Source organism: Podarcis filfolensis (genome assembly GCF_964270895.1).
Source record: "Podarcis filfolensis genome assembly, chromosome: 15".
NCBI lineage: Eukaryota > Metazoa > Chordata > Lepidosauria > Squamata > Lacertidae > Podarcis > Podarcis filfolensis.
The window spans coordinates 29,110,558-29,137,806 of record NC_139618.1 but is presented as its reverse complement, the minus strand read 5'-3'; the positions used below and the strand labels follow the sequence as shown (position 1 = coordinate 29,137,806).

General features: G+C 46.2%; 1 protein-coding gene across 1 annotated transcript in view; it reads left to right on the top strand.

Annotated features, from left to right (window-relative positions):
* The window catches only part of KMT2A (lysine methyltransferase 2A), a 47,249-nt gene that overhangs the window by 611 nt on the left and 19,389 nt on the right, over window positions 1-27,249 (top strand). The window contains exons 2-19 of the mRNA XM_083588248.1: window positions 13,148-13,217; window positions 13,868-16,548; window positions 17,488-17,665; window positions 17,897-18,131; window positions 18,907-18,971; window positions 19,204-19,587; window positions 19,951-20,024; window positions 20,640-20,768; window positions 21,313-21,426; window positions 21,957-22,103; window positions 22,520-22,615; window positions 22,935-23,055; window positions 23,401-23,514; window positions 23,914-24,098; window positions 25,308-25,481; window positions 25,857-25,967; window positions 26,246-26,319; window positions 26,658-26,851. Coding sequence (XP_083444374.1) covers window positions 13,148-13,217; window positions 13,868-16,548; window positions 17,488-17,665; window positions 17,897-18,131; window positions 18,907-18,971; window positions 19,204-19,587; window positions 19,951-20,024; window positions 20,640-20,768; window positions 21,313-21,426; window positions 21,957-22,103; window positions 22,520-22,615; window positions 22,935-23,055; window positions 23,401-23,514; window positions 23,914-24,098; window positions 25,308-25,481; window positions 25,857-25,967; window positions 26,246-26,319; window positions 26,658-26,851 — 5,146 coding nt within the window. The remainder of the gene's footprint in view (window positions 1-13,147; window positions 13,218-13,867; window positions 16,549-17,487; window positions 17,666-17,896; window positions 18,132-18,906; window positions 18,972-19,203; window positions 19,588-19,950; window positions 20,025-20,639; window positions 20,769-21,312; window positions 21,427-21,956; window positions 22,104-22,519; window positions 22,616-22,934; window positions 23,056-23,400; window positions 23,515-23,913; window positions 24,099-25,307; window positions 25,482-25,856; window positions 25,968-26,245; window positions 26,320-26,657; window positions 26,852-27,249) is intronic.

Below are 27,249 nucleotides of genomic sequence, written 5' to 3'. Positions count from 1 at the left end.
GGCGGCAGGAGATGGGGGGCGTGCCTGCGCTCGCGCCCGGCGGGAAACGAGCCGCCTCGGGATGGATGGAGCGGGAGAAGGCGGAGGCTTTCTTTACCCCCCCCCTTTCTACAACCACCACCTCCCGGAGGGGATCCGCCCACCTCGTGCCCGCCTCGCAACCAGCAGCCTGGGCCGCCGCGGGAGACTTGACAGGCACGCCCACCTCGCCTCCCCGGGAGGAGATGCTGCTGCTGCGCGCGAAGAACGGCGGGGCGGGAGAAGCAGCGAGCGAGCGAGCGAGGACGCCAGCGCCACCCTCTCCCTTCTCTCGCTCTCTCCTTGGAAGCATCCGCGCTTCTCGCCGGGGAGGGAGCGGGAGCGGCAAGGCCCGCTCGCACCTGCATTTCTGCCCGCTGGGAGGGGAAGAAGAGCTCTCCCCCCCCCTCGCCTCCTCCCGACTATCAAAGCCGCGGGGCCACGATCCTGCCTGCCTCCGCACTCCTCCTGCAGGGAAGCAATCTCGCCACAGTTGCAATGCACTTTGTGTAGGGATGTGTCCTTGCCAGGCGCTTTTCTATCTGCTTGCCGGCCTCCCTGCAAGCAAGGGTGTCTGGGTGGTCAGGCATCACTGGTTAAGGGAGCATATTTATCCTGGAGAAGAAGAGACTGACAGGAGATATGATAGCCATCTTCAAATACCTAAAGACCTGTCAGGAGGCTAGGACCTGAATCAATGGCTTCAAAATGATATTCCAACTAAACATCAGGAAGAACTTTCTGACAGAGCTACAGTAGTAGATAGTAGAACAGCCTCCCTCAGGAGGCAGTGGACTCTCCTTCCATCTAGGTTTTTAAGCAGACGTTGAATGGCCATTTGTTACGTATGATGTGGTTGAAATTCCTGCATTGCAGGAGGTTGGACTAGATGATCCTCAGGAATCTCTTCCAACTCTATAATTATATGATTCTATGGTTTTCTCTTTCTTCTGTTCAGTACTTTCCCTACCTTCCTATATTCCTGTAAAACAGGGATGTTCAATCTGTTGGCCTTTCAGATATTGGACTACAATACCATGGGGTATTTCTATTGCTTAGGTTGGGAGGCTGGCTAAGTAGCTTGCTTTGCGGCAGTGTTCCCCAACCTGATAGCCTCTAGAGCTTTTTGGACTACAACTATCAGCCCCAGCCTGTATGGTTGTGCATAGTTGCAGTCCAAAACATCTGGAAGGCTCCAGGCTGAAGAAGGTTGTTATACAGTTGTCCCCCAAAATCTTTCTATATGGGAATGGCCATAGATGCTCAGTGGTAGAGCATCTAGCTTGTATGCGCAAGGTCCCTGGTTCAAGCCCCAGTGGCATCGCTAGGTAGTACTGGGAATGTTCCCTGCCTGAAACCATGGAGAGCTCCTGCTATTCATTGTAGAGAATACTGAGCTAGATGGATTAAGTGGTCTGACAATATAAGGCAGCTTCCTTTGTTTGTTTGTTTAGTTTAGTTTATTGAATTTCTGTTCTGCCTTTCTTCCAAAGATAACAGAGTGGTTTACAATATAAAACCACACACACTCTCTCTCTATAATATTTCATAATATATATTATATATAACATAATACCAAACAAAAACAATAACCCCTCCAGTTTAAAAGTTTAAAAGGCCACAGTTTAAAAGGCCATAGATTGTTTAATTAGTCAAAGGCTGTAAACAGTTATGCAGCACTTCATCATTATTTGTGATTTTACTGTGGTTGATACAAGCTGCTGCTTACCTTCTCCTACCTAATGACAAGGCACCTGCCTCTGCTCCTCTTTGAATGAGCCTCTTGAGCAGTTTGAGGTAAGCCCTAGACAGTGCTAGGTGCCATCTCCCTCATGAATTTAGCAGTTGGATGCAATAATTTTATGTAAACAGGTTTTAAATCAGGTCTTTTCCAGATTTATTTACATGTGAAAATGTGTGCATGGAATTGTTGTAACTAAGCAAAGGTTAATAAACCGAAGGCTGAGAACTGACTTTACCCAGTCTCAAAGAAGCTCAAGAGAAATGGGTATGGGGCTCATTTTAGTATCACTTCATTTCTTAAAAAATAGCTTATAAATGAGGAAGATTAGCTTCCAGGCCCAGACAATTGAATTTGGGTTTTTCAGACATCCAGTCCCAACCACTTTATTGAGTTTATTGTTCTTTCTTTCCTAAAGGAGTCCTTCAAATAAGCAGCTCTTTCAGTCATTACTCTTTTGGGGGAAAGTGGGGTGTTCAAGTGAAAACATTGTTAAAACAGCTGTGTTGCTATTAGGATAGCTGGAATAACGTAGCTGAGACATATTAAGGCGGTTACATATTTTAAGAAAAAAACTTTCCATTTTACATTTTTAAAATAAACTTTGGACATATGCTCAGTAAAGTGGTCCTATTCAGAGACAGAATACATTTGATTTAACCAAATTGTGTAGATGTAGTAATTTTTAAAAATATGTGGACCTCTGCTCATGTAAAATATGGAGCCCTAGTTATTTACAGATGAATCAGTACACATCAATGCAGTGGCACAAACTTGATAAGGAACCTTTCTTGCGAATATGTCACTTATTATCTTAGATCTTCCTGTTTGGATTTGTTTTATTCAGGTAGGGCTTGAAGAAACTTAGACTGAAGTTGCCATTGGGATGCTTGATGTTATCGCAACTTTTCTAAAATTAATTGCATGCAAAATTATTTGAATGACGGGGGCATGTCCCACTCATTTCAAATTATTTGATATTGATATCAGTATGCCACACCTTCCTTGGTGACAGAGATTTTGATGGTCTTGCATCTTTTGTTCTGGCAGAGCCTATTTCCTTTCTGAGGCCTTTCAGTGATGTAGCAGAGAATTGGCCACTTAAGTGCTCTGAGCAGCACAGCAGCTTCTGTTCTCTTTCAGCAACAGATGTTATAACCCACATCTGTTTATTTTTTCCCCATAATTGAAACTTAAGTTTAAGAATGCTGAACTTGTTTCATACAACTTTAAGTCAACATTGATGAAAAAATTAATTTTTGCTATTTCATCTGAGTATTTGAGAAAGAAGCTTAGCATGTAAATGACATCCTAATTGCCTTTCTGGTACCCCTCAGAGGTCTTTTAATGCTACTTTCTTTTTAGGCTATTCCATTGGGAATCTTATTAATTTTTTGCAGCTGTTATGTTTTTCCTTTTTATTATCATTATATGCTGTAATTCCCCCTTCAAAGTTCAGCTGAAGGACAGGATATCAAACAAACAAGTAACCTAAAACAGTGATGTCACTATTGCACTGTAATTGTGAATGGATCATAATTTTTTAGGAGGCAAGCTAAAGAACTTTATTGAAATCATTGCAGGAAGGGATGGTCAGAACTGTGTTTGAATATATTTTTCTTTCATAATTTTGAAATGTTGCCAGTCAGAATTGTACATTTTACACTGACGGCATAGCAACTTTGTTGCTTGGTATGCTGTACTTCTGGTCAGCTGGTAGTATGTTCTCAGTTGGCATCAGCGCTGGATTTAGGGTGCTGCAGCCAGTTCCCTCGCTTAGAGTGCCAAGCCAAGGGGTTGCAAAATAATAATAATATTGAGAAGATCCATTAAAAAGCAACTGTTCTAAAAGGAATTTTTGTGAAAATAAGAAATACTTGGGGAGGATTTTGTCCCTGCTCAGGGCCCTATATTACCAAAGTCCATCTGGCAGCATCCTGCATAATTAAACCTCAAGCGCTAAGCTGCTGGATGTGTTATTGGCTCCTGTTAGTAAAACATCAGCCCCCAGTCTTCCCTGGAACCTTGCAGCTTGCTGTGTACAAAACACCTTCTCAGGCTCTGCAGACTTCGTTTCCACAGAAGATCTTGGCACTTGGGGAACAGGGGAATATGTGAGTGGCAAGTCAGTCTTTATCACTTGGGCTTGTATTGACTTCTGCAAAAAAGGTGCTTTATGGCAGACAAATGAAAGGTGCTACCTCTGTCCAATAGGACTTTGCTGGAGTAAAATTAATAGAGCATCTTTGAAGAAAGAGGAATTCATTTATTTGTAAAACTTATGAGTTGCCCAAAGTAAAAACAACCAACATAAAGAGTATCTTGTCTTATCTTAAACAGCATTCCTGGAGACTAAGAAAGCCAAAAGACTGTTCCCCCCCTTCCCCCCAAAATAATTTATCAAGGTCATAATGGGTAGGGGCTCCCATTCTATGCTCCTGCTACATGAGATTGTTCTGGGAAAGAGTTAAACTCGGCACATTAAACTCAGTGCTGGTTTAATATAGTTATGTTTCTATGCCTAGTCAGTAACACAACAACAATCAGTGGCACAACAACAACTGTGCAAACAAATACAAAAATGTAATGACACTGACAGAACTCCCAGAGCATCCGTAAAAGCTCTGGTGCTGTCCATCAATTGGTGATGAGATCCCCTCATTAGCAATGCACACAATGCACCAATCAACTTACAGGAACCAGCAGAAGCACTCTTTCCACCCCATAGTCATATTCTAGTTCCCAGAAATAGAGCACCTCCTCCAGTAAAGGCATCCCAGTGCTCAGCAATCGGAGGCTTCCCAAGAGTAAGGTTAAGTCCTGCTATGGGGCCAGCAATACTACACAGGCAGTACAAGTAATGCTGCACAAAATATGTTTGTATTGTGAGGTGAGGGGTGTTTTTGGCAAGGAAGAGCCATGCAGACAAACAAGAATGGAAGCTATATCAGCAAGCTTGCAGGAAGCCACCCTTTGAGCTTCCCAGGAGCAATGTGTTTGTGACCTCCACAAGGGGGGAAGCTCCCCTTTGTGAGCAGCAGTAACTTTAGAAGGGGAAAAGGGTGAGGTAGCAGTACTAGGGCTGGGGCTTCCTGGACCAGAGAGGGATAACCTAACCCAGAGATAACCAACTCTGCCCTCTGGACATTAGTTGGACTACAACTCTCATCATCCTTGACCATGGACTAAGCTGAATGGGGCTGATGGGAGTTGGGAGTCTAGCAATATCTGGAGGGCACCACATTGGCTATCCCTGCCATACTCGCATAATGCAGGAGCCTGTAAATGAGAAAAAACAACAACAACTATGGTTGGGACGTTTTGATCTTCTGGGGCCAAGCTCCTGGCATGTACCACTTCCTACCCCCCACTCCATCCGTGAGATGTCTTCCACCCCAATCTTAAAAGTGCCTATGTTGTGGCATTGCGCTGGTTAGCGTACATGAGATCATGGGTTCAATTCCTGGTACCAGTCTGCTGGGTTAGACTCATACCAGATAGTGCAGCAACTGAAATTACTCTCCAATAGCCTTGTTCAGATAACTGACTCATTCATGCCACAAGATACCCAGTCCCGACATCCGGTTCATTGACATACCCTTTTTGTTAGGATAATTACCAATGTCTGCTGACGATTTTCTCAAAGCACTGTTAGGACCCTCCAGAACTGAGCCCAGCTGCTACGTTAATTATCGCACCAGGAGTTACTGGGCTGGACAAGGCTGGGAGGGGACTGAATTGCTGTCTCCTCAGCAACCATGAGTGGGATGGATGGATTTCCTGTCATATGATGAGGCTGGGAAGCTGGTCAGGCAATGAATGCAAGGTGTGCCAAAGCAGGCAGGGAGCTGTCCAGCCAAGGATTCAAGCTAGAGAAAGAAAAGGGTGTTGCAGCAGCAAGGACAGGCAGCATGCAATAGTTATTATAGCTGCCCTCTAGATCTGGAGTATGTTTCAGGTTTTTTCCCCTTTGTCCTCTTGAGTAGGGCCCAGGGATGGTTGGTCTCATTTTGCTAGATGTGTGTTGAACCATTTGCTCTGCCTTCAGTTCAGGTTCATCACTGTCTCTGCTGCTGGAGCAGGGGAGGAGGTATCCAAGTGTCATTGGGTCTTCTGCCTTTAGATTCTCTGGGTGGATGGGGTGTCCCTCAGCATGGCTGATGCAAGGTGTTAATCAGGGTATGCAGACCCTCCTTGGCCTGGGCTGGTGGAGTTTTTTCTCTTTAGCACATGATAGCTGTAGGGGGTGCTGGTTCCTTATTTGTTAACTATCACAAGAGCAGAGGCACAGCTTTTGTTGAAATGTGCCAGTTGTGGAAGGGTTTAGGTGAATGGGCTCACCAGTAGTATTGGTCTTGCAAGATTCCTGTGCTGTGCTCTTGAAAGCTGCATGACAGGTAGAGAAGTAACAAATGCTGAAGTTTCTATTACTCTGTCTGCATGTTGCAGATTGCTGCACCCATTGCATGACTGTCTGTCACACAGACTGGAAAGGCAACAGAAGCTAGAACATTTTGATCTGTGGAACACCCTCCACAAATTCTGCCAGATGCCCAGCTTATTAGAATCATAGGGTTAGAAGGGACCATGAGGGTCATCTAGTCCACCCACAATGCAGAGATGAGTCTCATGCTTTACTCACTGAGCTATCCCAGGATGATGATGATGATTAATTCAATTTATATACCACTCTTTATCCAAAGACCCAAGGGCAGTGTACAACATTAAGAAAACATTTTAGGGAGTGTAAAAATAAAAACATAACAAAAAGCATAATAATAAAATAATCATAATAACAGTGTGTCCCCCCCAAAGCTTTATCAGGTTTTAACTTGGCATAGACAATAAGCAGCCAATATCTGATTCTCTTATTATTTTAATGAAATGATAATTTAGCCACTGGTATGATGGTTTCTGATGCTTTTCCAGGGTGATAGCTGAATTGTGTTAAAATGTTGTTGTTCTGTATTGCCGTTCTTGAATATTGTTGATGTTTATGTATTTTAAATTGCATTGTAAACACCTGGGAATAAATCTGTAAGCTTTTTAAGCACCGGCTCCGCACTCCTTTGCACACCTGTGGGATCCCTTATCCTTGCAGTCCCTGTTGAAGGAGCTTCCTGGGGTGTGTTTTTGTCTGGACTCCAGGGGGAGTCTAGAAGTATAAGGGTTCTGATAGAAGACTTAACATTATTCCTACTTTGTTATTAGTCTTGGCTGCTTGTTGTCTATTTCAAGTGATGAAGCTCCACTGTGTGTGTCATTTATATATAAGTTGTGTTCCTTGCTGTGACTTTGGCATTCTTTTATGGCTGCTCAGTTAGTTGGGATCCTGGGGACAGGAAGTGGGGGCAGTTGTTTTGGGCTGTCAGAAGCCCCTGGGCTGCAACCAGGAATCTTTGGATCTCTGAAGCTTTGGATTGGCCCCCAAATACCATTTAAAGACGCACACTCTCTTTATTTGTATTTAGCTAAGTCTTAACTATTGAGCTTTGTTTTTATTATTTATAGTTTTTTTAAAATATATATTTAGGGTGGTTTTCTTTTATTTCCTCCCTTTTATGCACTAACACCAAAAAGTGATACATAAAGATTAGAAATCAAGAAACAGGGAAGAAGACTTATCCTTTGTGATGGAAGTTAATCCTTTAAGAGAGGAAAGTCTGCCAGGACTCTAGATGGATCTTGGGAGAATTATCATTTCTGCATAACTATTTGAATCATCTGAAAAACTTAATTAGTGAAAGGTTTGCATGCTATTATTATTAGCATTATAATTTATTACCCATTTTCATTACAGCTATTAAAACACGATGTTAAAAATAATTTAAAACAACTTAAAATTACAGAAATAATGCTTGTCCTAAAATGTACACCTCAGGTGTTAAAAGCCAGGATGAAGAGCCTCAGAAAATGGGGAAGTCTGAAGACAATAATTACCAAAAGATATGAGAAGGGTGGGGGAAAGCCCTTCCCAACTGACACTTTCTGCAGGAAGGGACAGCACCCAAACTGGAGTCATGACTTGTGGGGGCTATAAAGCAGTGTAGCCTACTTATTCCCCATCTCTTTTCCTTGGGCTGCCTGGTTTCTGCTGTAGCACAGACCCGTATCTTAGCCCCAGCTTCTTAAGTAGGTACGAAGCAGGCTCCCTGTTGCAATGCTGCTGCTACTGCAACGGCTGTTCTTTCTGGAGCTTCTCTGTCAGTTAGGTTCATTGCTGCTTCATCTAATATAGAAGGTGCTGCATTTTCCTCTTGGCTCCGGAAAGAGAAACAAAAAGCCAAGGTATGTTGAGGGAATGCTTTTACATTGAAACTGATAAATCCTCTAAGTGCTGGCACAATAAGATCCTTGTCTCATCCACCTGTTTCTCTGGTAACTTGGGCTGGCTTTCTTCAGCAAATCTATGGCCTGCTTAAACATGGAGTGCTTCTGGTCTGTCTGCAAAACTCAGCTTGGGCCATGTTGTTCTTCTAAAGCCTCCCAAAGCCTTACAGACTTGCAATCTCTTTTTCCATTTCTAACTTACTTGGGGGGTCAGCATGATATACACCCAACCATTTTGTAATCCCAATTGACTTTATTTTGCTGTTGGGTCACTCAGACAGGGTGTAGAGCCTTCTACAGTTGTCCTGTTTTAAAGCTTAAAGAACATAGCTAGGTGGGTTCCACTTTTGTCTCAGTTTTAAGAAGACACAACAGTCCCTGGGAGTGATTTGAGTTTTCGGGGGGGGGGAATCCTGTACAAATTACCCTGATTTGCATAAGGTGATTTGCATTAGAAAAAAAATCAGTTGGAATCAGAAAATTTTCTGATGCCCTAGAAACTAATCAAATTCATCATGTCTGTTTTACTTGTGTTTAGTAAGCAAAGCTAAAAATGTTGAAACTGTCAGTCTTGCCTAATATTTTGTTCACAGTTGGCATCTGTTCATTGTTAATAGTGAACTTATGAAACGGAAGAGTTTCTGTGGAAAAATAAAAGCACTGGGAATTTTTCCACCTTAAATCACTGGCTCCTGAGTCATCGTTCACTAGATTCCCACTGGAGATGCTTGTGGGTAGGGATGGAGGAATTGTCTCTTACAAAGCAAGGGAAGGGAAAGAAGGGAGACTCTTTTCAAGCCTGGTGACTTGAGTGGCTGCAGAAAAAGGCTTTGAGATCCAGGAGTGCAGCCTCCATATACTCAGACCATGAAGCTCTTGACTAATTAGAAGAAAATTGCAGCTTCACCCAATCCACCGCTATGTTGGCTTCACCCAAGACAGGAATTATTATATAAGGCCCCTTGAAAGTGAAAGAATCTGTCACATCAGACAGAAGCTGATGAATCTCCATTTTCATATTTTGTAAAAGAGGGTGTTCAGCCCTCTAACCTACTGCTGAGTGAATGGCACATTAAACTGTTATATGCAGAGCTAGCAGGGATGACTACTAGAATAAGAAACCAAAATGGCAAAATCTATAAAGAGGACTGGATGTTGTTTATGGAATATATGGGATAGTACTATAAGTAAACAATTTACCTAGCAGGATGGGAAGAGTTTCAGCAGAGTAAGAAATAATAAAGTATATAAAAGTTGTTGCGATAGACAAGGTGAACTGAGAAAACATGGGGAAAGGGGGATAAAAGGAACCGTGGAAGGAAAAGTTAGGTCAAGGAATGTTTTCTGGGTTGGTTGTGGGGGTTTTTTGGGGTTGTTTTGTTTTGTTTTTGGTCTATTGTCTATTTCTCACCAGCTGATCAGATAGAAGGGAACTGACATGTTTGTGATGTTTTCATATATACACCACGGGCAGTGGGATAGTGCCATGGGGAAGCTGCTTTCCAAACAACTTGGTATAAATAAGAAGGGGGCAACTATGGTGCACTTGTAATATACAAGCTTAAGAGAAAGAGTCTTTCCGAAAGGATCTCTGTGAGATAAGGTCATAGTATTTAACAACCTACAGCAATGAAATCATGCAAAAACAATATAAAGGGGTTGTATATTACAGAGCTTAGGTGTGGGATGCTTACTGGTAAAGAAGAAAAATATCAAACTTTCACTTTGGGATCGTTTTATACCCAGTAGAATAAGAAGAAGACTTATGCATAAAAATGATTATGTTCAAGCTGGTTGACGAGGCTCTCGAGGAAAGATTTCTATATGGTCTGGCCAAATGTTATGTCAAACACCAATCCCATTCTTAATGTAGAAAACTGCAACTAGACTCAAGGTTCTGCTTCTTGGTGTCTGGCGATCAAAACAGAAAAGAGTTCAGTGGCTGAGCATGGAACAGTACTGCAGGCCAGAAATTCAGTGAGATGCGGTTGTGATCCAGAATTTGTTGCTTGGAGGGATTAAGATGAGTTGCTGAAATATGAAGGCACAAAGTGTTGTTGAAGTGTTTTGAGACAGAGCTGAGGACTGGGATACGCAGATTCCATCCCTAGGTAGTCTGGAATTGCTTTGCCTTTCTGCCTCCCTCTCTTCCTCCTTAAGTTGGACTCACAACAGCAGGAAATCATTGCAAAGAGTGGCTGGAGGATTTACAGCCTTTGATCTTTTTGAACTGCCTCCCTTGAAGCTCGTTAGAGCCCAACTTTGGCTTTCCAGCTGTTAGTCAAGGCTGCTGTTCCTTTCAGGATGCCTGGGACTGATGTGCTTGCTTTCTAGGAAGGGGGAAATGGAAGAATTGAAGCTTTGGTCACATGCCCAAACTTCTCTCCCTGCTTGCTTGTCCATGGATCTTTCTCCCAGCTTAGCAGCTACAAAGGCTACCCTTGTGCTTTGCAGAGCAGTCTCTGTTGATATTAACCAGCTGTAATTTTCGGCCAGCTTTGTAGAGGAAGCCTCAGTCCTTCCTCAGCCGAACATTGTTTACTTCTTGCAGGGAGCCCCACGTGTCCAAGGGGAGTGGCTGGCAGAGGAGATATGATGAAGCTGCTGCTCTTTGCAGTGCTGTGTGCAAAACCAGGGCCTGTGAGTGATGCGCTTTCACCACAGCAATTCTCTTTACGCAGCTCTGCTTGATTCAGCTCAGATGCAGAGGCTGCAGCTGAATTTATCTTTCATGAAATATTCTGCTTTAGAGAAATCTGCAGGCATGTTGCCTGCTTTTCTGTACACACCCTACCCCTCCCTCCTGCCAATGCTAGTAAGAGAATTTGCCGCTTGACGTAATGCTGAAAAACAAGCCACCTCTTTGCAGTCCAGTGTTGTGAATTTTGAAGAAAGGCAGCCAAAAAGCAGCTGTTCCTCAAGTTGCTTTTCTAGAACTGACTTCCAGCAGATGACTCTCATCTTGAATCAGCTGTTCCTGCAGCACAGCTCTTCCCAGAATTAATGTTTCTTCCTATATCAAGTACACGTGTGTGTGTGTGTGTGTGTGTGTGTGTGTGTGTGGTATGTTTGTGCACATACACAGAGCTGTATTCTGGAAAATCCTTTAGGTGGCAATGGAATGATCTGCATTCCCTGGGAACAACAGATTGCAAGGGTGACCTGCTGTAGTTAAACATGGAGAACTGGAAGCAACACCTGTAGTTCTGGGCAAAGCCAGGGTACTCCATTTACCCCAAAAAAGTATGCTGAAGGGGTGCACACACAAAAATGAAGGCTGGTCCTCTGGATGACCTTGAGTTAAGTGATCACCATGAGCCTCCAGGCTTGATAGCTGTAAAGAGCTTGGAATACAGTGGTACCTCGGGTTAAGTACTTAATTCGTTCCAGAGGTCCGTTCTTAACCTGAAACTGTTCTTAACCTGAAGCACCACTTTAGCTAATGGGGCCTCCTGCTGCTGCCACGCCGCTGGAGCACGATTTCTGTTCTCATCCTGAAAAGTTCTTAACCCGAGGTACTATTTCTGGGTTAGCGGAGTCTGTAACCTGAAGCATATGTAACCTGAGGTACCACTGTATGAGTCAAAGGCTGCCACAGGTGCCGCCTCCTCTCTTTCTTTCATTGGGGGTGTAGTTCCAGCCCTCCTCCTGTCAGACCTAGCAGGCAGGAATGGCACTTCCAGTTTAGGCTATCCGGGGCCTGCTGCCATAGTGGCTTCTTTCTGCTTGAGGTAGAGGGGACCCTCCTGCCACTTCACCCTGTGCATGGTGTTCTGCTTGGAATGGTTGCCAGCGGTGAACTCTTCCCATCCAGTTTGAATCCTGCAGTTGATTCTTCCATTAAGGTTTATGGGGCAAGTAAAATGCCTGCAACTGGGAACACACATGAGCAGAGCCAGCAAGGTTTGTCAGCCGCCTCATTTGTCCCAAAGCACACCTCTTTCCATTCAGATAATTGAACAGTTGCCACTTCCTGCTTAGGGAGCTACACTTGGGGGAAGTAGGATCCTTGTCACAGTTGGTACAGGGATTTCCCTGCCATGCTGACCTTGGGTGGCCTATCTCATTTTTGGCAGTGTTTAATGCCACAGGCAAGTAGAGGAGTTCCCCCACCCCTGAAATATGGAAGAACTAGCACCTGCAGGATGGGATGGCTGGTGTCCTTTTAGCTTCAGGTTAAGGCCACAAGAATTGGATCTGGCATAATAGTAACTGGCAGTCATTCAGATGCTCCTGGGAACCCACATGCAAGGAGCAGCTCCACCCCCTCCATCATAATTGTTTCTCAGCATCTGGCATCCAGGGACTCAGAGGTCCCATTTTAGCCATCCTGACTAGTAGCTATTGATAAGCCTTCCCTTCTCAATGAGTTTGTATGATCCTTTTTAGGATATGGCCAACACCATACCTTGTGGCTGTGAGTTTGATCATTTAGTTCTGTGCTGGTGAGCAAAAGTGGTTACTGTAGAAGAGGAGTGTGGCTGCCATGTGGTCCATCCAGCAGAAGTGGCCATAGGCCAGTGATCGTCAGATAGCCTTTCCAGAGAGGGCAGCCTCAGTGTGGTGCTTTTCAGTTTCATTCATGCGTTTTCATGTCCTGCCCTTCAGTCCTAGATTTTATCTAGCATTTCCCTTGTGGTTTGTAAGACACAGTTTCATTATCATATATAGCTGAGTTTGCATTAAGAACACAAAAAGAGCCCTGCAGCTGGATCAGACCAAAGGCTCATCTAGAACATCAATTCTCACAGGGGCCAACTAGATTCTTATGCGAAGTCCATCAGGAAGCAGGACATAAGCACAGCAGGAGCACTCTCCCTTCTTCAGCTGCCCAGACACTAGTATTCAAAAGTATGCTGATTCCTATACTGGAACTAGTCTACAGCCATCATGACTAGTAGCCACTGATAGCCTTACATTGGTGGTACTCTAGCAACCCCCCCCCCCATGGGGCTTTTTACTACTTATTTTCATCCTCCACTTACCTGGGACCAAGCAATCAGCATTGCTGTAGATATTTCTAGTCTATTAAACTGCCTCTCTCTCTCTCTTTTGCAGGATGAGCAGTTCATAGGCTTTGGTTCAGATGATGAGGCCAAAGGACAAAGTCCCACCAAATCTCCCACAGGTATGTTCAGTTTGCTACTGTCTTGTCAGGTTCATGGGAGTTTTTTCTTAAAACGGTCTACATGGGCCTGGTCTGAAGACTGCACTAGTGCCACAAACCATTGAGGTAACGCATGTTATCTCTCTCCACCTTATCGGTAGGGATGTGACTAAGCTCTGCTACAGGGATGGGGGGGGGCCTTTGGCTTGCAAGGATTGATGGGTTGAGTACTTAAATAGGTGTCAAATCAAGTGCATATTGTATAATACCTCTCATTTGTCTTTAACATGAGCAACGTTTTAAAAGTAAACAATGCAACAATACATAGTGGGCTTTCAATTTGGTTTATCCTGAATACTATCCTTAGTCTACATTTTTGGAAAGAAACAAGTGGAACTGACCAGCAAATCTCCAGAGCTACTAGCTTTCATGGTAGGGAAAACTTAAGTACTTTAACAGTCAACTGGAGAGAAATCCTTTTCCTGTAGCAGAAGCTATTGGTTCCAACAGTTAACAAGCATTATGTATAATGCTTGTTTAAATACTTTTGTTTTCTTTGTTTTCAATAGCCTGTTTGCATACCATGTGACTTTGAAATGCACACACTTATTCCCATCTTGCAGAGAAGCTGAATGTGCACTTTCTTTCCCCTTCCTTCACTTTACCTGCAGCCTCAGTCAAGCCTAGCGCACGCAAACCTCGTGGGAGACCCCGAAACAGCTCAGACCGAAGTTCAGTTGTGCTCTCAGAGTCCTCACCTGTGTCTTCACCTTCAAGCAAACCAGAACCCATCTCCATGGAAAAATTAAAGAGGAAAGAATTGAAAAGTGCAGAAAAGCGACGAGGGAGGCCTCCTGCACTTAGCAGTGTGAAGTTCAAGATCACCCGCAAAGAGGTCATTCCAGATGCTCAGAAAGGAGGCAAGGAGGAAAAAGAGAATATAAAGAAAATAAAGCGAGCACCTTCCACTACATTTCAGCATGCTGCAAAAATTAAGAAACTAAGAGCAGGAAAACTCTCTCCACTGAAGTCTAAATTCAAATCTGGAAAGCTCCAGATTGGAAGAAAAGGGGTTCAGATTGTACGCAGGAGAGGAAGGCCACCATCTTCCGATCGCTTGAAGACTGCACCAGCTCTAGTTGTGAGTTCTCCGTTAGAGAAGGCCCAGAAGGTGCGAAAGGAGAAAGATGGAGTCTCGCCCCTGTCGAAGGATGAGAAGCCAGCTGTGAGGCAGAGCCCCCGCAGGCCTGTGAGGATCATCCCTTCCTCCAAGAGGACGGATGCCACGATTGCCAAGCAACTCTTGCAGAGGGCTAAAAAGGGGGCCCAGAAGAAGATCGAGAAAGAAGCAGCAAAGCTTCAAGGCCGGAAGGGGAGGACGCAGCTCAAAAACATCCGGCAGTTCATTATGCCAGTGGTGAGTGCGATCTCTTCGCGGATCATTAAAACTCCCAAGCGCTTCATTGAAGATGAAGACTATGATCCACCAATCAAAATAGCCCGTCCGGAATCCACACCAAATAGCCGCTTCAGTGCTCCCTCTTGTGGGTCCAGTGAGAAGTCTAGCGGCGCCTCTCAGCACTCCTCTCAGGTGTCTTCAGATTCCTCACGGTCCAGCAGTCCCAGTGTTGACACATCCACAGATTCTCAGGCCTCTGAAGAGATGCAGGCCTTATCTGAAGAACGCAGCAATACTCCAGAAGTTCACCCTCCGTTGCCCACATCCCCTTCCCCTGATAACGAGAGTGGCGAGAGGAGGAGGAGGAGGTTTTCTATGGCAGAGAGAAATTTTGTGCCCAAAGCAGCTAAAAAACTGCCCAGCCTCCAAAGTGTGTCCCAGCAGCAGCAGTCATCGTCTTCCTCTCCTCCACCACCGCTTCTCACCCCACCGCCACCACTCCAGCCAGCTGCCGGCATTTCAGACCATGCCCCTTGGCTTATGCCCCCCACCATCCCTTTGGCATCGCCCTTTCTGCCCTCCTCAGCTGCTCCCATGCAAGAAAAGCGGAAGTCGATTCTTCGAGAGCCAACATTCCGTTGGACCTCTCTAAAGCACTCTAGGTCCGAACCCCAGTACTTTTCCTCAGCCAAGTATGCCAAAGAAGGTCTCATCCGCAAGCCCATCTTTGATAACTTCAGGCCTCCTCCGCTGACCCCTGAGGATGTCGGCTTTGCCTCTGGGTTTTCAACGCCTGGAGCTGCAGCTCCAGCCCGCTTGTTTTCTCCTCTTCACTCTGGAACAAGATTTGACCTACACAAAAGGAGCCCCTTGCTACGAGCTCCAAGGTTCACCCCAAGTGAGGCCCACTCACGCATCTTTGAGTCTGTAACTTTGCCTTCTTCAGTTAGTCGATCGGCAGCAGGAAGCACTGCAGCAGCATCCTCTTCGAAGAAACGGAAGAAGAGAGGGTTCAGCCCAATTCGATCAGAACCCAGATCTCCTTCGCACTCCATGAGGACGAGAAGTGGAAGACTAAGCACCTCTGACCTGTCCACTCTCACTCCATCCTCATCAGTTTCTTCCTCGCTGACAAGCATTCCTGTGGGTTCCCTTACCACCAGTGCCTTAAACTCCACTTTTACTTTTCCTTCCCATTCTCTCTCCCATCCTGGGGAGTCGGCAGAGAAAAGCCAGAGACCGAGGAAGCAGGCAAGCATTCCGGCTGAGCCTTTCTCATCCGGGAGCCCCACTCCCCTCTTTCCATGGTTCACAACAAGTCCCCAAACGGAGAGGGGCAAGAACAGAGACAAAGCCTCCAGTGAGGAACCATCCAAAGATAAAGAAAGTGACAAAGGTCTTGAGAAGGAGAAGAGCAGAGAGAGGGATAGAGAGAGGGAGAAAGAGAATAAGCGGGAGTCCAGGAAAGAGAAAAGGAAAAAGGCTCCAGAGATTCAGAGCAGCTCAACTTTGTTCCCACTGACTCGAGTTTCCAAAGGAAAAGTTGTCCGTGAAGATGTAGCCATTTCCTCTTCTGCCAAAAAAACTGCAGGCCGGAAGAAATCAGCGACTGCTGATCCAGCAGCAGATGTGCCTGCTGTGGTTCTTGTAGACTCAGCAGCAGCCATCATCAAGACCAAACTGCCCAAGAAAGGCCGAGGGGGGTTAGAGAAATCCAGTCTGGAACTTGGATTGGCTGCTCCTTCCATGGAAAAGGAAGAATCCCTGCGTCTCCCAGCTGCTGCTTCAGTCAACATTGTGAAACATTCCTCCATCAGCTCAGTGCTGGCTCATGCAGACAAACTTCCAATGACTGACAAGAGGGTGGCCAGCCTCCTCAAGAAAGCAAAAGCCCAGCTGTATAAGATTGAGAAGAGCAAGTCCCTGAAGCAGGTGGATCAGCCAAAAGGACAGGTATTTACCCCCAAAGTAGTGGTTTGAAAAAGAGGTAGCACACGAAGGGAAATAACTATGACAATAGAAGGCCATGCGGTGCCTGGCTGGCACCATGAGAGGGAGGCCAAAGCTCTTGGCATAAGTGGCCTGAGTAGGGTGCAGTGTCTCAGGTTTCTAGGTCCCTGTAAGCAAACCAGAGCGTGACCTCAGATCATCATTTAGCTGCCTCTGCTTTGGAGTCACAGTTCCTACTGAGGTGTCTTTTTGAAGCTTCCTGTTGCCTTGATATCATGTCTTGCCCATCCCAAGGGAAAGCAATGGCGCCTTCCTTTTTGAATTACTGGTGAGAGTTTTCTCACTGCAGCCTTTTACCTTCATGCTGTATTGTTTTTAACACTCGATTGGGAGCCGCCCAGAGTGGCTGGGGAAACTCAGTCAGATGGGCGGGGTATAAATAATAAATTATTATTATTCATGCTTCCACTTACCTTTTACCAAAGACAATCTCAACCCACCCTGGCCAGACATATACACACACGCACATACAAACAAATACACAGCAGCCAAGGGATGGCAGTTACCAGATGTCTCCCCAAAGCTGTTGCACTTTTCTAACAGGTGTAGGATTTGGTGGGCTTTTGGTCACGCATGAGGTACATAACTAGCTGTTTGATGCATTTTATGTAAGTAGTGGCAGGAATTGTTCCTTTCTTTGCAAGTCTTGGCCTTAGTTAAGTATTTTTACACTTAAAAGGTTACTGTTCATTGGGGGGGGGGAAACTACTTTTGATTTCTGCTGTGTCCTCCATTTGAAAACACATTTAGAGAAGGTTCAGAGGTCTTTAACCTTCTGCTGGACAAACTGCTTTTTGCTTTTGAACTTGAATCGCTCCCTGTGGGATGGTTGATTGTGTCTTAACAGCCTTTTCCTGTGTTCTTGCCCTGCTTGGAATTTAGGGTCAAGAGAGTGATTCTTCAGAGACCTCCGTGCGAGGGCCACGCATAAAGCATGTTTGCAGAAGGGCAGCTGTAGCACTAGGCCGCAAGCGAGCCGTCTTTCCAGATGACATGCCCACTCTGAGTGCCTTACCATGGGAAGAACGAGAGAAGATACTGTCTTCCATGGGGAACGATGGTAAGTGTCTGAATTTATGCTGAAGGGTGCTGTTTTCTCCAAGGGTGCATCGGTGGCAGGGGAAGGTATGCGAGGCTGTAGGATGAAGGAGTTGTGTTTGTAGGAAATCTGGATGGGCCCCGCTGTGAAGCTGTTCTGAGAAACCAGCAATGGCCAGCAAAGTCAGTTCTGTTGAGGACTCACTTCTCCTTTATTGATTGCTGAATTAATAGCTGGTCTTTCATTTCACAGACAAGTCCTCGGTTGCAGGTTCAGAAGATGCCGAGCCCCTTGCACCTCCCATCAAACCTATCAAGCCAGTTACCAGAAACAAGGCCCCCCAGGAGCCCCCTGTGAAGAAAGGCCGGCGGTCAAGGCGCTGTGGGCAGTGCCCAGGCTGCCAGGTCCCAGAGGACTGTGGTGTCTGCACAAATTGCCTGGATAAGCCAAAGTTTGGTGGGCGGAACATCAAGAAGCAGTGCTGCAAGTAAGTGTGTGGGTGTGAAGCCCGCCCCTGCCCTCCTGTTGCTCTGGGAATAAGGCCCTCCGTTGTTGGTTTGTGGTGCTTCTACCCTGTCTTCCTATAAAATATTTAGCCATAGGAAGATCCTTTCACTTGCATCAGAGAAGAGCTAAGGAGCAGAAGACTAGTGACTGTCATCCTCTGAGCTTGGCTGCTGCCTTTTCTTCCTCTTGGAGTTCAAAGTGGCAGTTGGGGGCTCTCAAGAGAGTGGCAGGGAAATGGACAGGGTTGGGTGGGGCAGTGGAGAGATCTACCTCCTCTTTTCTTCAGCCTTTTCAGGTTTTGGGTTGACCCTGCTGTGTATTCTGCTGAACGTGAAAACTAAAGTGTAGTGTGGAGAGTTGATCCCTTTGGTGAATATGTGCCACAGCATGCTTCCTCTGAGCAGCCTTCCTCACAGTGGCTTGGCCAAACCTCAGAGCAAGGTTTCAGATTTTAAACAAAGAGGGAGAACAGTTATCTTCTTCGCATCTTGAAAGTAAGGCTTTTTGAAGATGTTTCAAAAGTAGTTGCTTTTCGGCATAGAAGTAAGGCTGACACAGCAGAGTTGGTGCTGCTGGGGCGATCTTTCTCATCCTTTTAGCCAGATTGGTCTGCCATTGATCTCGAACTTTGGCATGGCTCCAAAGCAGATATCTTTCCACTTGAGATGCAGCAGCCTGCAACATGCCTGGGAATCCAAAGGCTTGTTTGTGTTGGGTGAGGCATCTTGCCATCTCCTTCCTTTATTCCCCCCTAGGATGAGGAAGTGTCAGAATTTGCAGTGGATGCCATCAAAAGCCTATCTCCAGAAGCAAGCCAAAGGTAGGTGCCTTTTTTTCCTTATTTTTATTGTGATGGGGAGAGAAAGGCATAGTTAACAGCTGCAGAGTCTTTGCTTCAGCCTCAGCTCCATCTAGGCAGTGAGGCCGTGGGCAGGCTGGCGTATCCTCCTTAGGCACCACCCTCCCCTCTGGCTGTTGGTCACTTGGGGGAGGCCAGTGCCATAGGCTGCGCTATCGGTCATTGCATCTCAGGTGCTGCTTTTGCTTTACAGCTGTGAAAAAGAAAGAGAAGAAATCCAAGTCCAGTGAAAAGAAAGAGATCCATGCTGGGAAGAGCCAGCCAGAGGCTGGACAGAAAGCAGCTGCTCCTCAGCTCACCTTGGCGAAAGAGGATCATGCCTCCAAAAGGGGCAGTGAACCTGCCCGGAAGCCCAGTGAGGAGAAGAGTGAGGAGGGCCCACCACCACTGACTCCGCCTCCCCCAGACACCAAGCAGGCCCCTCCCCCTGCAGCCCGGAAGGCTGGCAAGCAGCAGGCACCGCCCCCCACGCAGGTGCCTCCCACCCCACCGCCTAGTACAGGCCCACCAAAAAAGGAAGCCCCCAAAACCATCCCTGCTGAGCCCAAGAAGAAGGCAGCTCCACCACCAGAAGTGGGTAGGTATTCAATTGCAGCAAAGGTAGTTGTTAGCTGCCTCTGCAAAGTCAAGCAGTCCACCTCTGGACTTCATGGAAGAGATGTGAACACATCTGCTGTACTAATTGGGCTCTTAAGTGGGTCAGGAAAGAGCAGCCTTGGACACACCTGGGCAGGTTAGCAAGTGTGTGGTGAGCTGCAGGAAATCCTATAGTGCCCACTCCTCCCTAACAAATTGGAATTGCTAGTTCACTGTGTTTTGTTTTCAGCTTTCCACAACAGTGTCTTAAGAGGTTGCTGTTGTCTCCTTAAGTCCCCAAATTCTGTTTGACTGCTAGAAGCAACTCTTGGCTTTTAACAAACTGCATTTGTACTTTTCCTAGGGATCGAGCAAAGCAGACAGAAGAAAGTAACTCCTCGTCCAAGCTTACCAGTGAAACAGAAGCCAAAAGAAAAGGTAACCTGCAAGTTGCTCTATGTCTCCAGTGAACAGAAAGAGCTTTTTTCATAGTTGGTTCCTTGCATGTAGCTCTCCTGGCTTTTAGAGAGCCCATGAAGACAGCACAAGTTGAGGATGCCCTTTGGTACAAGTTCTGACCCTGTGATGGCACCACCTACAGATGGGCTGCTTTTACAGTGGCTCTAGGCTCTTAGGGGTCCTTTTGCTTGACTCTCCAAAGGTCAGGTTGGTGTGCAGATGATGATGCTTCTCACTATGGTTTTTTATTTCTTCTCTCCGCCCCCCCCCCCGCCAATAGTTTGTGCATGGAATGGCCTTCCCCTCCAGAAAAGACAAGGCCGTGCACCTTTTAACACTAATAGATTCCAATTCATGTCTGGGGGTGGATACCTACTGGATTGAGTTTGCTTTCAAAACAAGACTGACCAGTTCAAAATTTCAGATTTTGCTTTCCAGTTTCTGAAACCCCTGTTGCTCTTTGCTTTGCAAAATGTGAAAGAAGAGAGTCCTCCTTAGATTCCAGCCCATAAGTAACTGCATATATATTGAATGTTGGTTTTCCTTCTGCTGCTTGAGCAAAGAAAATGCCATTTTTTTGCCCTCTTTCACCAGGAGAGACCACCCCCAGTCAGCAAGCCAGATAATGGTACCCTCAACCTGTTGAGCACTTTATCAAATGGGAACAGCTCCAAACAGAAACCCCTCATAGATGGAGTCCACAGGATCCGAGTAGACTTCAAGGTAACAGGGTGGTTTGGGGAGGTGCCCCTGCCTTTCTCCGCCAGAAACCTGGCCTTGGGGGTTTGTAGGATGTGGCGACATCTCTTTCTACAAAGACCTGTTCTGGTGAAAGTTGTTTAGTTTTCTGTAGAGCCTGTTGCTTCTTAAGATAGCACACAGGAGGATGAGAAAGAGTGATGAATACAAAAGGGAATACCAGCAGTTTCCGTAAACCGAGGCAGCCTCCTGAGGCTCTTAATACCCTAGGAGAGTCTTTATTGTTAGCAACAGCATTAGTTAGGCAGTACATCGGCATGCATATACTGCTGCCACATGCCCTTTAGAAGATGTCTAGGTATGTATCACTGGTGTGGAGAGAACCGAGGTTAAGTAACTCCATCCAGCACATTCCTTTGTATGTAACAAAAGCTTTGGCAAACAAAACATTTTCATAGTGATGTGTACAGGATCTTCGTGCTTTGCTCCAGTTCTTGTCATTTCCACCACCCCTGGGCCTGGTGTAAGGATAATTCCCTTTCCATGTTCTTCCTTTTGTGTTTTTTAGGAGGACTGTGAGGCTGAGAACGTTTGGGAAATGGGCGGTTTGGGTATCCTGACCTCTGTCCCGATAACTCCCAGGGTGGTCTGCTTCCTCTGTGCCAGCAGTGGGCATGTGGAGGTAAGGGTGAGGTCCCACAGGGACAGTCCACACCAAGCTGTTTGGTGTATGTGTGTGTGTGATATTATTTCAGCTATCTAAAACTAAAGTAAATCTGAAGCTGGAATTGAATCCTGATAAAGGCCATCAGTTAGAGCTGCAGCTTCAACTACCATTTGAAATGCTGCTTTACCTGCCTCTCAAAGCAGGAGGTGTGGTGTCAGATAAGCACTTATGTCTCTAGGCACCAGTTGACCTTTTGTAGCTTCACTAATACATGCTGCTCTTGCAGAGGGGCTCTGGAGATAAAACAGCCCACAGACAAATGGTGCAGAACTTGGTGGTGGAAGAGGGCTCTCTAAGCCTCTTTGAAGCAACTTATGTGAAACTGGGGGCCAAACCATGAGGGTGGGGTGACCAAAGACTTTCTCCTCCTCCTCCTCCCTCTCCCTCTGGAACCAGCCATCTGGGGCAAACTGGTGGGCAAATAGTTGAAGTGCACAACTGCTGCAGGATGCGGCTGACCTGCTGACTTGCCCCTTCCCTTGTAGTTTGTGTATTGCCAGGTGTGCTGTGAGCCTTTCCACAAGTTCTGTTTGGAGGACAGTGAGCGCCCCCTGGAGGACCAGTTGGAAAACTGGTGCTGTCGTCGCTGCAAGTTCTGCCATGTGTGTGGGAGGCAGCATCAGGCCACCAAGGTAGTCGAGTCCCTTGATGAGCTTGCCTGTCTCCTTTTGTCCCTCTGGAATGTGGGGTTTGTGGCATCGCAAGGGATGGCCGCCGGGGATGCTCAGTTTCCCCAACACAGCTTCCTTATGTTGAACTAGGAGTCATCAAATGTCTAAAGCAGAGCTTTCCAAACTTTTCATGTTGGTGACACACTTTTTAGACATACATCATTTTGCAACATAGTAATTCAGTTTTACTAGCAAACTGGAGGTTAAAAAATCCCCTTTCCAGCCCCGGGAAAAGCATGGGGAGTGTTCGTACAACACACCTACACACTGCAGCTGACACACTAATGTGTCATGACACACAGTTTGGAAAGCTCTGGTCTAAAGCAACTACTGGAGCGTCTAGGCTTGACTTGCTGCTGTTTTCCATGTTTCCATAGCAGTTGCTGGAGTGTAACAAGTGCCGAAACAGCTATCACCCAGAGTGCCTGGGACCAAATTACCCAACAAAACCTACGAAGAAAAAGAAGGTTTGGGTGAGTTCTGTTGCATTGTGGGGACACTTGTAGGCAGGGATACCTTCCCCTCTTATTAAAATCAGACTGCCAGGTGTCTTAGCCTGATGTTGAAAGTGGTCCATTGTTTACAAGGATATTCAATAAAATCGGTCTGAATCATAAACTGCTGGATATGGCAACCCCATCAACTGGCCATTGCAAAAGAGGCAGGCTGAGGCATGGTTTTCTGTTCCATGGCTCACCTGTAGAGGGAAGCATCTTTGGTGCCTGCTATGACTGAATCCTATGATCCCAGAGAGAGGCTGTGCAGCCCTTTATTCCTTGTCTGTCTTTCCAGATCTGCACGAAATGTGTCCGCTGCAAGAGCTGTGGAGCGACAACGCCAGGCAAAGGGTGGGATGCCCAATGGTCTCACGACTTCTCTCTGTGTCACGATTGTGCCAAACTCTTCGCTAAAGGTGTGGAGAGACTGGGTGCATGATAGGTCTGGTCTGCTGCGGAAGTATGCTGTATCATGCTGAATGGCCTAGGAAATGCTGGCAGCTGCAGTTCCATGTGCAGATGCAGCCCTTGCTTTGCTAAATTTCAGTACTTCCTCTAGGGAAGCGGGGGACGGCAGCAGGGAGCACCTTCACACTGAAAGGGGGCAAGTATAGTACTTGCTGCTGGCTGTTAACAGTGGCAGTGACTGATAGCCATCCTTGCCCTTTGTGTGGAGTCACCTGACCGCTAGCCAGCCCTGAGTGTTTGGCTTTGTATACTGATGGTGGGAAATCTGGACCGCCTCTCTGTTTTGCTTGTAGGGAACTTCTGCCCCGTCTGTGACAAATGCTACGATGACGATGACTATGAGAGCAAAATGATGCAGTGTGGGAAATGTGACCGCTGGGTCCACTCCAAGTGTGAAAACCTCTCCGGTGAGGACTGCTTCCAACCCTACATATATGGAGGAGTAGGATGAACATTTACAACTAGGAACCTTGTGCTTGAGATCCTTTTTGCAGTTTCATCTTGGTCTAATGGGTGGGTTGTTTCTTCTTAGACTAGGGTGCAGAAGCCAAGGAGGTGAATATCCTGAGCTAATCGTGCTTAGCTGTGGACTTCGGAACCACAGTTGTGCTGTGGGTTCCTGAGAGTGTGCAGAAAGACACTCTCCCTGTTGAATCACTTCCCAAGACAGGCATTGGAATCCCTACAGCTGAGCCCCTTTGCACAATGTAACCGCCTACCATGCTGCCAGATTCCCCACAGATCTGACACTTTTACCCTCCCGAGGCTTGCCCTCTGCCCCTAATGCTTGCCCTGTCTACCTTCAGATGAGATGTACGAGATCCTCTCCAACCTGCCGGAGAGTGTGGCTTACACCTGCATTAACTGCACAGAACAACCTCCTGCTGAATGGCGGCTAGCACTGGAGAAAGAGCTGCAGCTTTCTTTGAAGCAGGTTCTAACAGCCCTACTAAATTCCAGGACATCCAGCCATTTGCTGCGTTATAGACAGGTGGGCCTCCCTCTCCTTCTATGAACCATACAAATGTACCTCAATTCTGGCTGTTCAGAGTGGTGCTGTTGGACTTGAAAGCACAATATTCTTCCTAGTGTTTCTAGAAGAAAAGCAGCATTAGAAATGTAGTGGCAGGTGGGGGGGGGAGGAAGTGGGGAGAGGGAGAGAGGGTGACAAGCCAAAGGTTCCAACCAAATGTTTGATATTCTGTCTTGTAATGGATATCACAGAGGAACCCATAACATGAGCAGAACCCATATGGCAATGGCTACCACTCTGCCTTGCTAATTGCCAGCATGTGTGAGAGAGTATGTTCCGGGCAGGAGGGGGTCCATAGGAACATCTGTATCTGCCTAACCTGAGCCAGGTCATTGGTCAAGCTTGCACAGCACTGGCTGCCCTTCTCTGTGGCCTCACTTGTGGCCCTTGCTCCATATCAACCGGGAAGGACCCTCCGTAAGAGCCATTCACTGTGGACCTCTCCTTGTGTTTATTCCTTAAAGCAGTTTTTGCCTAGAGTTTTACATGCATGATGCGAAGAATTACTACCTTGCCTGTGTCTTGACTGCTAACTGTTATTTTGGGCCATGAAAACAAATACTTCCCCCTTTCGTGCTTTCTGCACCACTCAAGGTTGTATAAACTTCCATCACGCCCCTTCTGCTGTTTTTGTTTCCCCTAAGCCTTTTTTCCAACCAAGTAGACTATAGCCAGAAAAGGCCTGCAGGGCTCTGCCTCCAAGGGTTTCAGCATTCATGCATTAGATGTGGATGTCTGTGTCTAGAGCTCTGCTGGGTATTACCAAGGTTCCAGCTCACATAGAGGCATTTCCCCTGCAGATACTCTCACCTATGGTGTGAATGTGAGGGCCAAACTTGGTGACCTGGGATGCAGTGCAGCCCCTTCCAAGACATGTTGCCCCCTCCCACAATTCAGACATGAAGGGGGCTTGTCTCCTCCAATCCTCTGTTATGCTGTACTTTTCTGCACCTCCTTTCAGTCAACTAGATCCTTGTGTTCAGGTAGTGCTTGCAGGCTTTCCAAAGGCATCTGGTTGGCCACCATCAGAACAGAATGTTGGACTAGATGGGACTATTGGCCTGATCCTGCAGGCTCTTTTGCTCTTAACCTCTATCCACAGACCTACTAATGAAATGCTTTGTGCTGGGCTCAAAAACTTGTACTCTCTTACCGTTGTGTCTCCAGGCGGCCAAACCCCCCGACTTAAATCCTGAGACGGAAGAGAGCGTCCCATCCCGAAGTTCCCCAGAAGGCCCAGACCCTCCTGTGCTCACTGAAGTCAGCAAGCAAGAAGAACAGCAGCTGCTGGACCTGGAAGGAGTGAAAAGAAAAATGGAGCAAGGAGGCTACATTTCTGTGGTGCGTTAACAATTAAGTCAGCATCCCCTTTTTGCTTTCATCATAGCTTCCATGAGAAGGAAATGATGGGATATACAAATCAATTTGCTGTTGTGAACTGCATTGAGGTGGTCCTAAAATGCTACATTTTTGCTATAAATTCCCCCCTTGTGCCTTGAAGGTGCATGGATGTTTTGGCCACGCTACAGTGTTTTATGTTGGCCATGCTGCTCTTCTGAAACATAGGCAGGGAATAAAAAGGAGTTCAAAAACTGAAAAGGAGAAGGTGAACTTCTGCCACTTGATGTTCAGCACCCATAGGTGGGGAAGAGGAGTGGATAAAGTATATCACAGAAGAGGATAGGAAACTGATTTCTGTGTGTGTCCATCTTGCAGCTGGAGTTTAGTGATGATATTGTAAAGATAATCCAAGCAGCCATTAATGCTGATGGAGGGCAGCCAGAACTTAAGAAGGCCAACAGCATGGTGAAGTCCTTCTTCATTCGGGTAAGCCAAGCTGCATCTTATTTTCAATAAATTGGCAACTGGTGCACTGAAGTTGCATCTTTAATACTCCCCAAGGAACCCATATTTCTGTTCAAGCTACTGTGTAGCTGTCTGTGAAACAAATTAGGATCTAGTCTGGGCAGACTTTTAAGTTCATAATAAATTATTCCTGACTGTAAATTTGCAGAGATCTTGGACAGTAGACTTCTTCAAGTGTTTAGTGTTGAGTCCTGTAAAGCATTTCTAATACATTTGTGGGTGTTTTGTTTGTTTTTAAGCAAATGGAACGCGTTTTTCCATGGTTCAGTGTAAAGAAATCAAGATTTTGGGAACCTAATAAAGTTACAACCAAGTAAGTAACTTGTTCCACTTCCAGCACTCACTTGCTGCAATTGACCTGCCTGTTTCAGCCAAAGGTGGTGCCAGCGCTCTTGCCCCTTGGAAAGAAGATCAGAATTGAATTTCCAGATGGGCCTCTCCTGCTTCTCAAAGCAACTGGCTGCAATTAGTTCCTGATCTAGAAAGTAGAAGTGGGTTGTGGTCCTTCTTGTACCAATCTGTGTCTTAGTCCTGCCCCTTGCCCTGCAGAGACAGCTTTGCAGTGAATGAGGGAGCTTTACCTGCCTAAGGGCTATAGTTGGGGCCTCCCAGGTGCAACCAAGTCTGATGCTACCTTTTGTTCATTTCTAGCAGTGGGATGCTGCCTAATGCTGTCTTGCCGCCATCACTCGACCATAACTACGCACAGTGGCAGGAGCGTGAAGAAAACAGTTGTGCTCAACAACCTCCTCTTATGAAGAAAATCATTCCAGCACCAAAACACAAAGGTCCTGGAGAGCCAGACTCCCCAACTCCACTGCATCCTTCTACACCACCTATATCCAGTGAGAAACTGAGCCTTTTTGTCTGGGGGAAGTGCTAGGGAATGAGGGTGACACTGGGGGAGGCAGGCTTTAGACCCTGGGGAAAGTCTGGGCCAGCCAGAGTCGGGTACAGAGAGGCTCCTTGCCTTACCTACCATCTGCCGGGACTTCGAAGTCTGAACCAAGCCTCTTTCTCTGCCTCCCCCTTACATCTGCATGGTTGGTTAAATTGTGTTTTATTTTAAAGTGAAGTAAAACCTTTTCAATTCAAGCGAGCAGCTAAAACTGTTTGCTGCTCTGGGCATTTGCAAGCTACTTTATTCTCCAGTAAACAGCCCACATTTTCTTCCAAGCAGTGTTTCTCAGGAGTGATCAGTCCTTTCTTTCTTTCTCTCTTTCTCTTTCTATTTCTCTCTCTG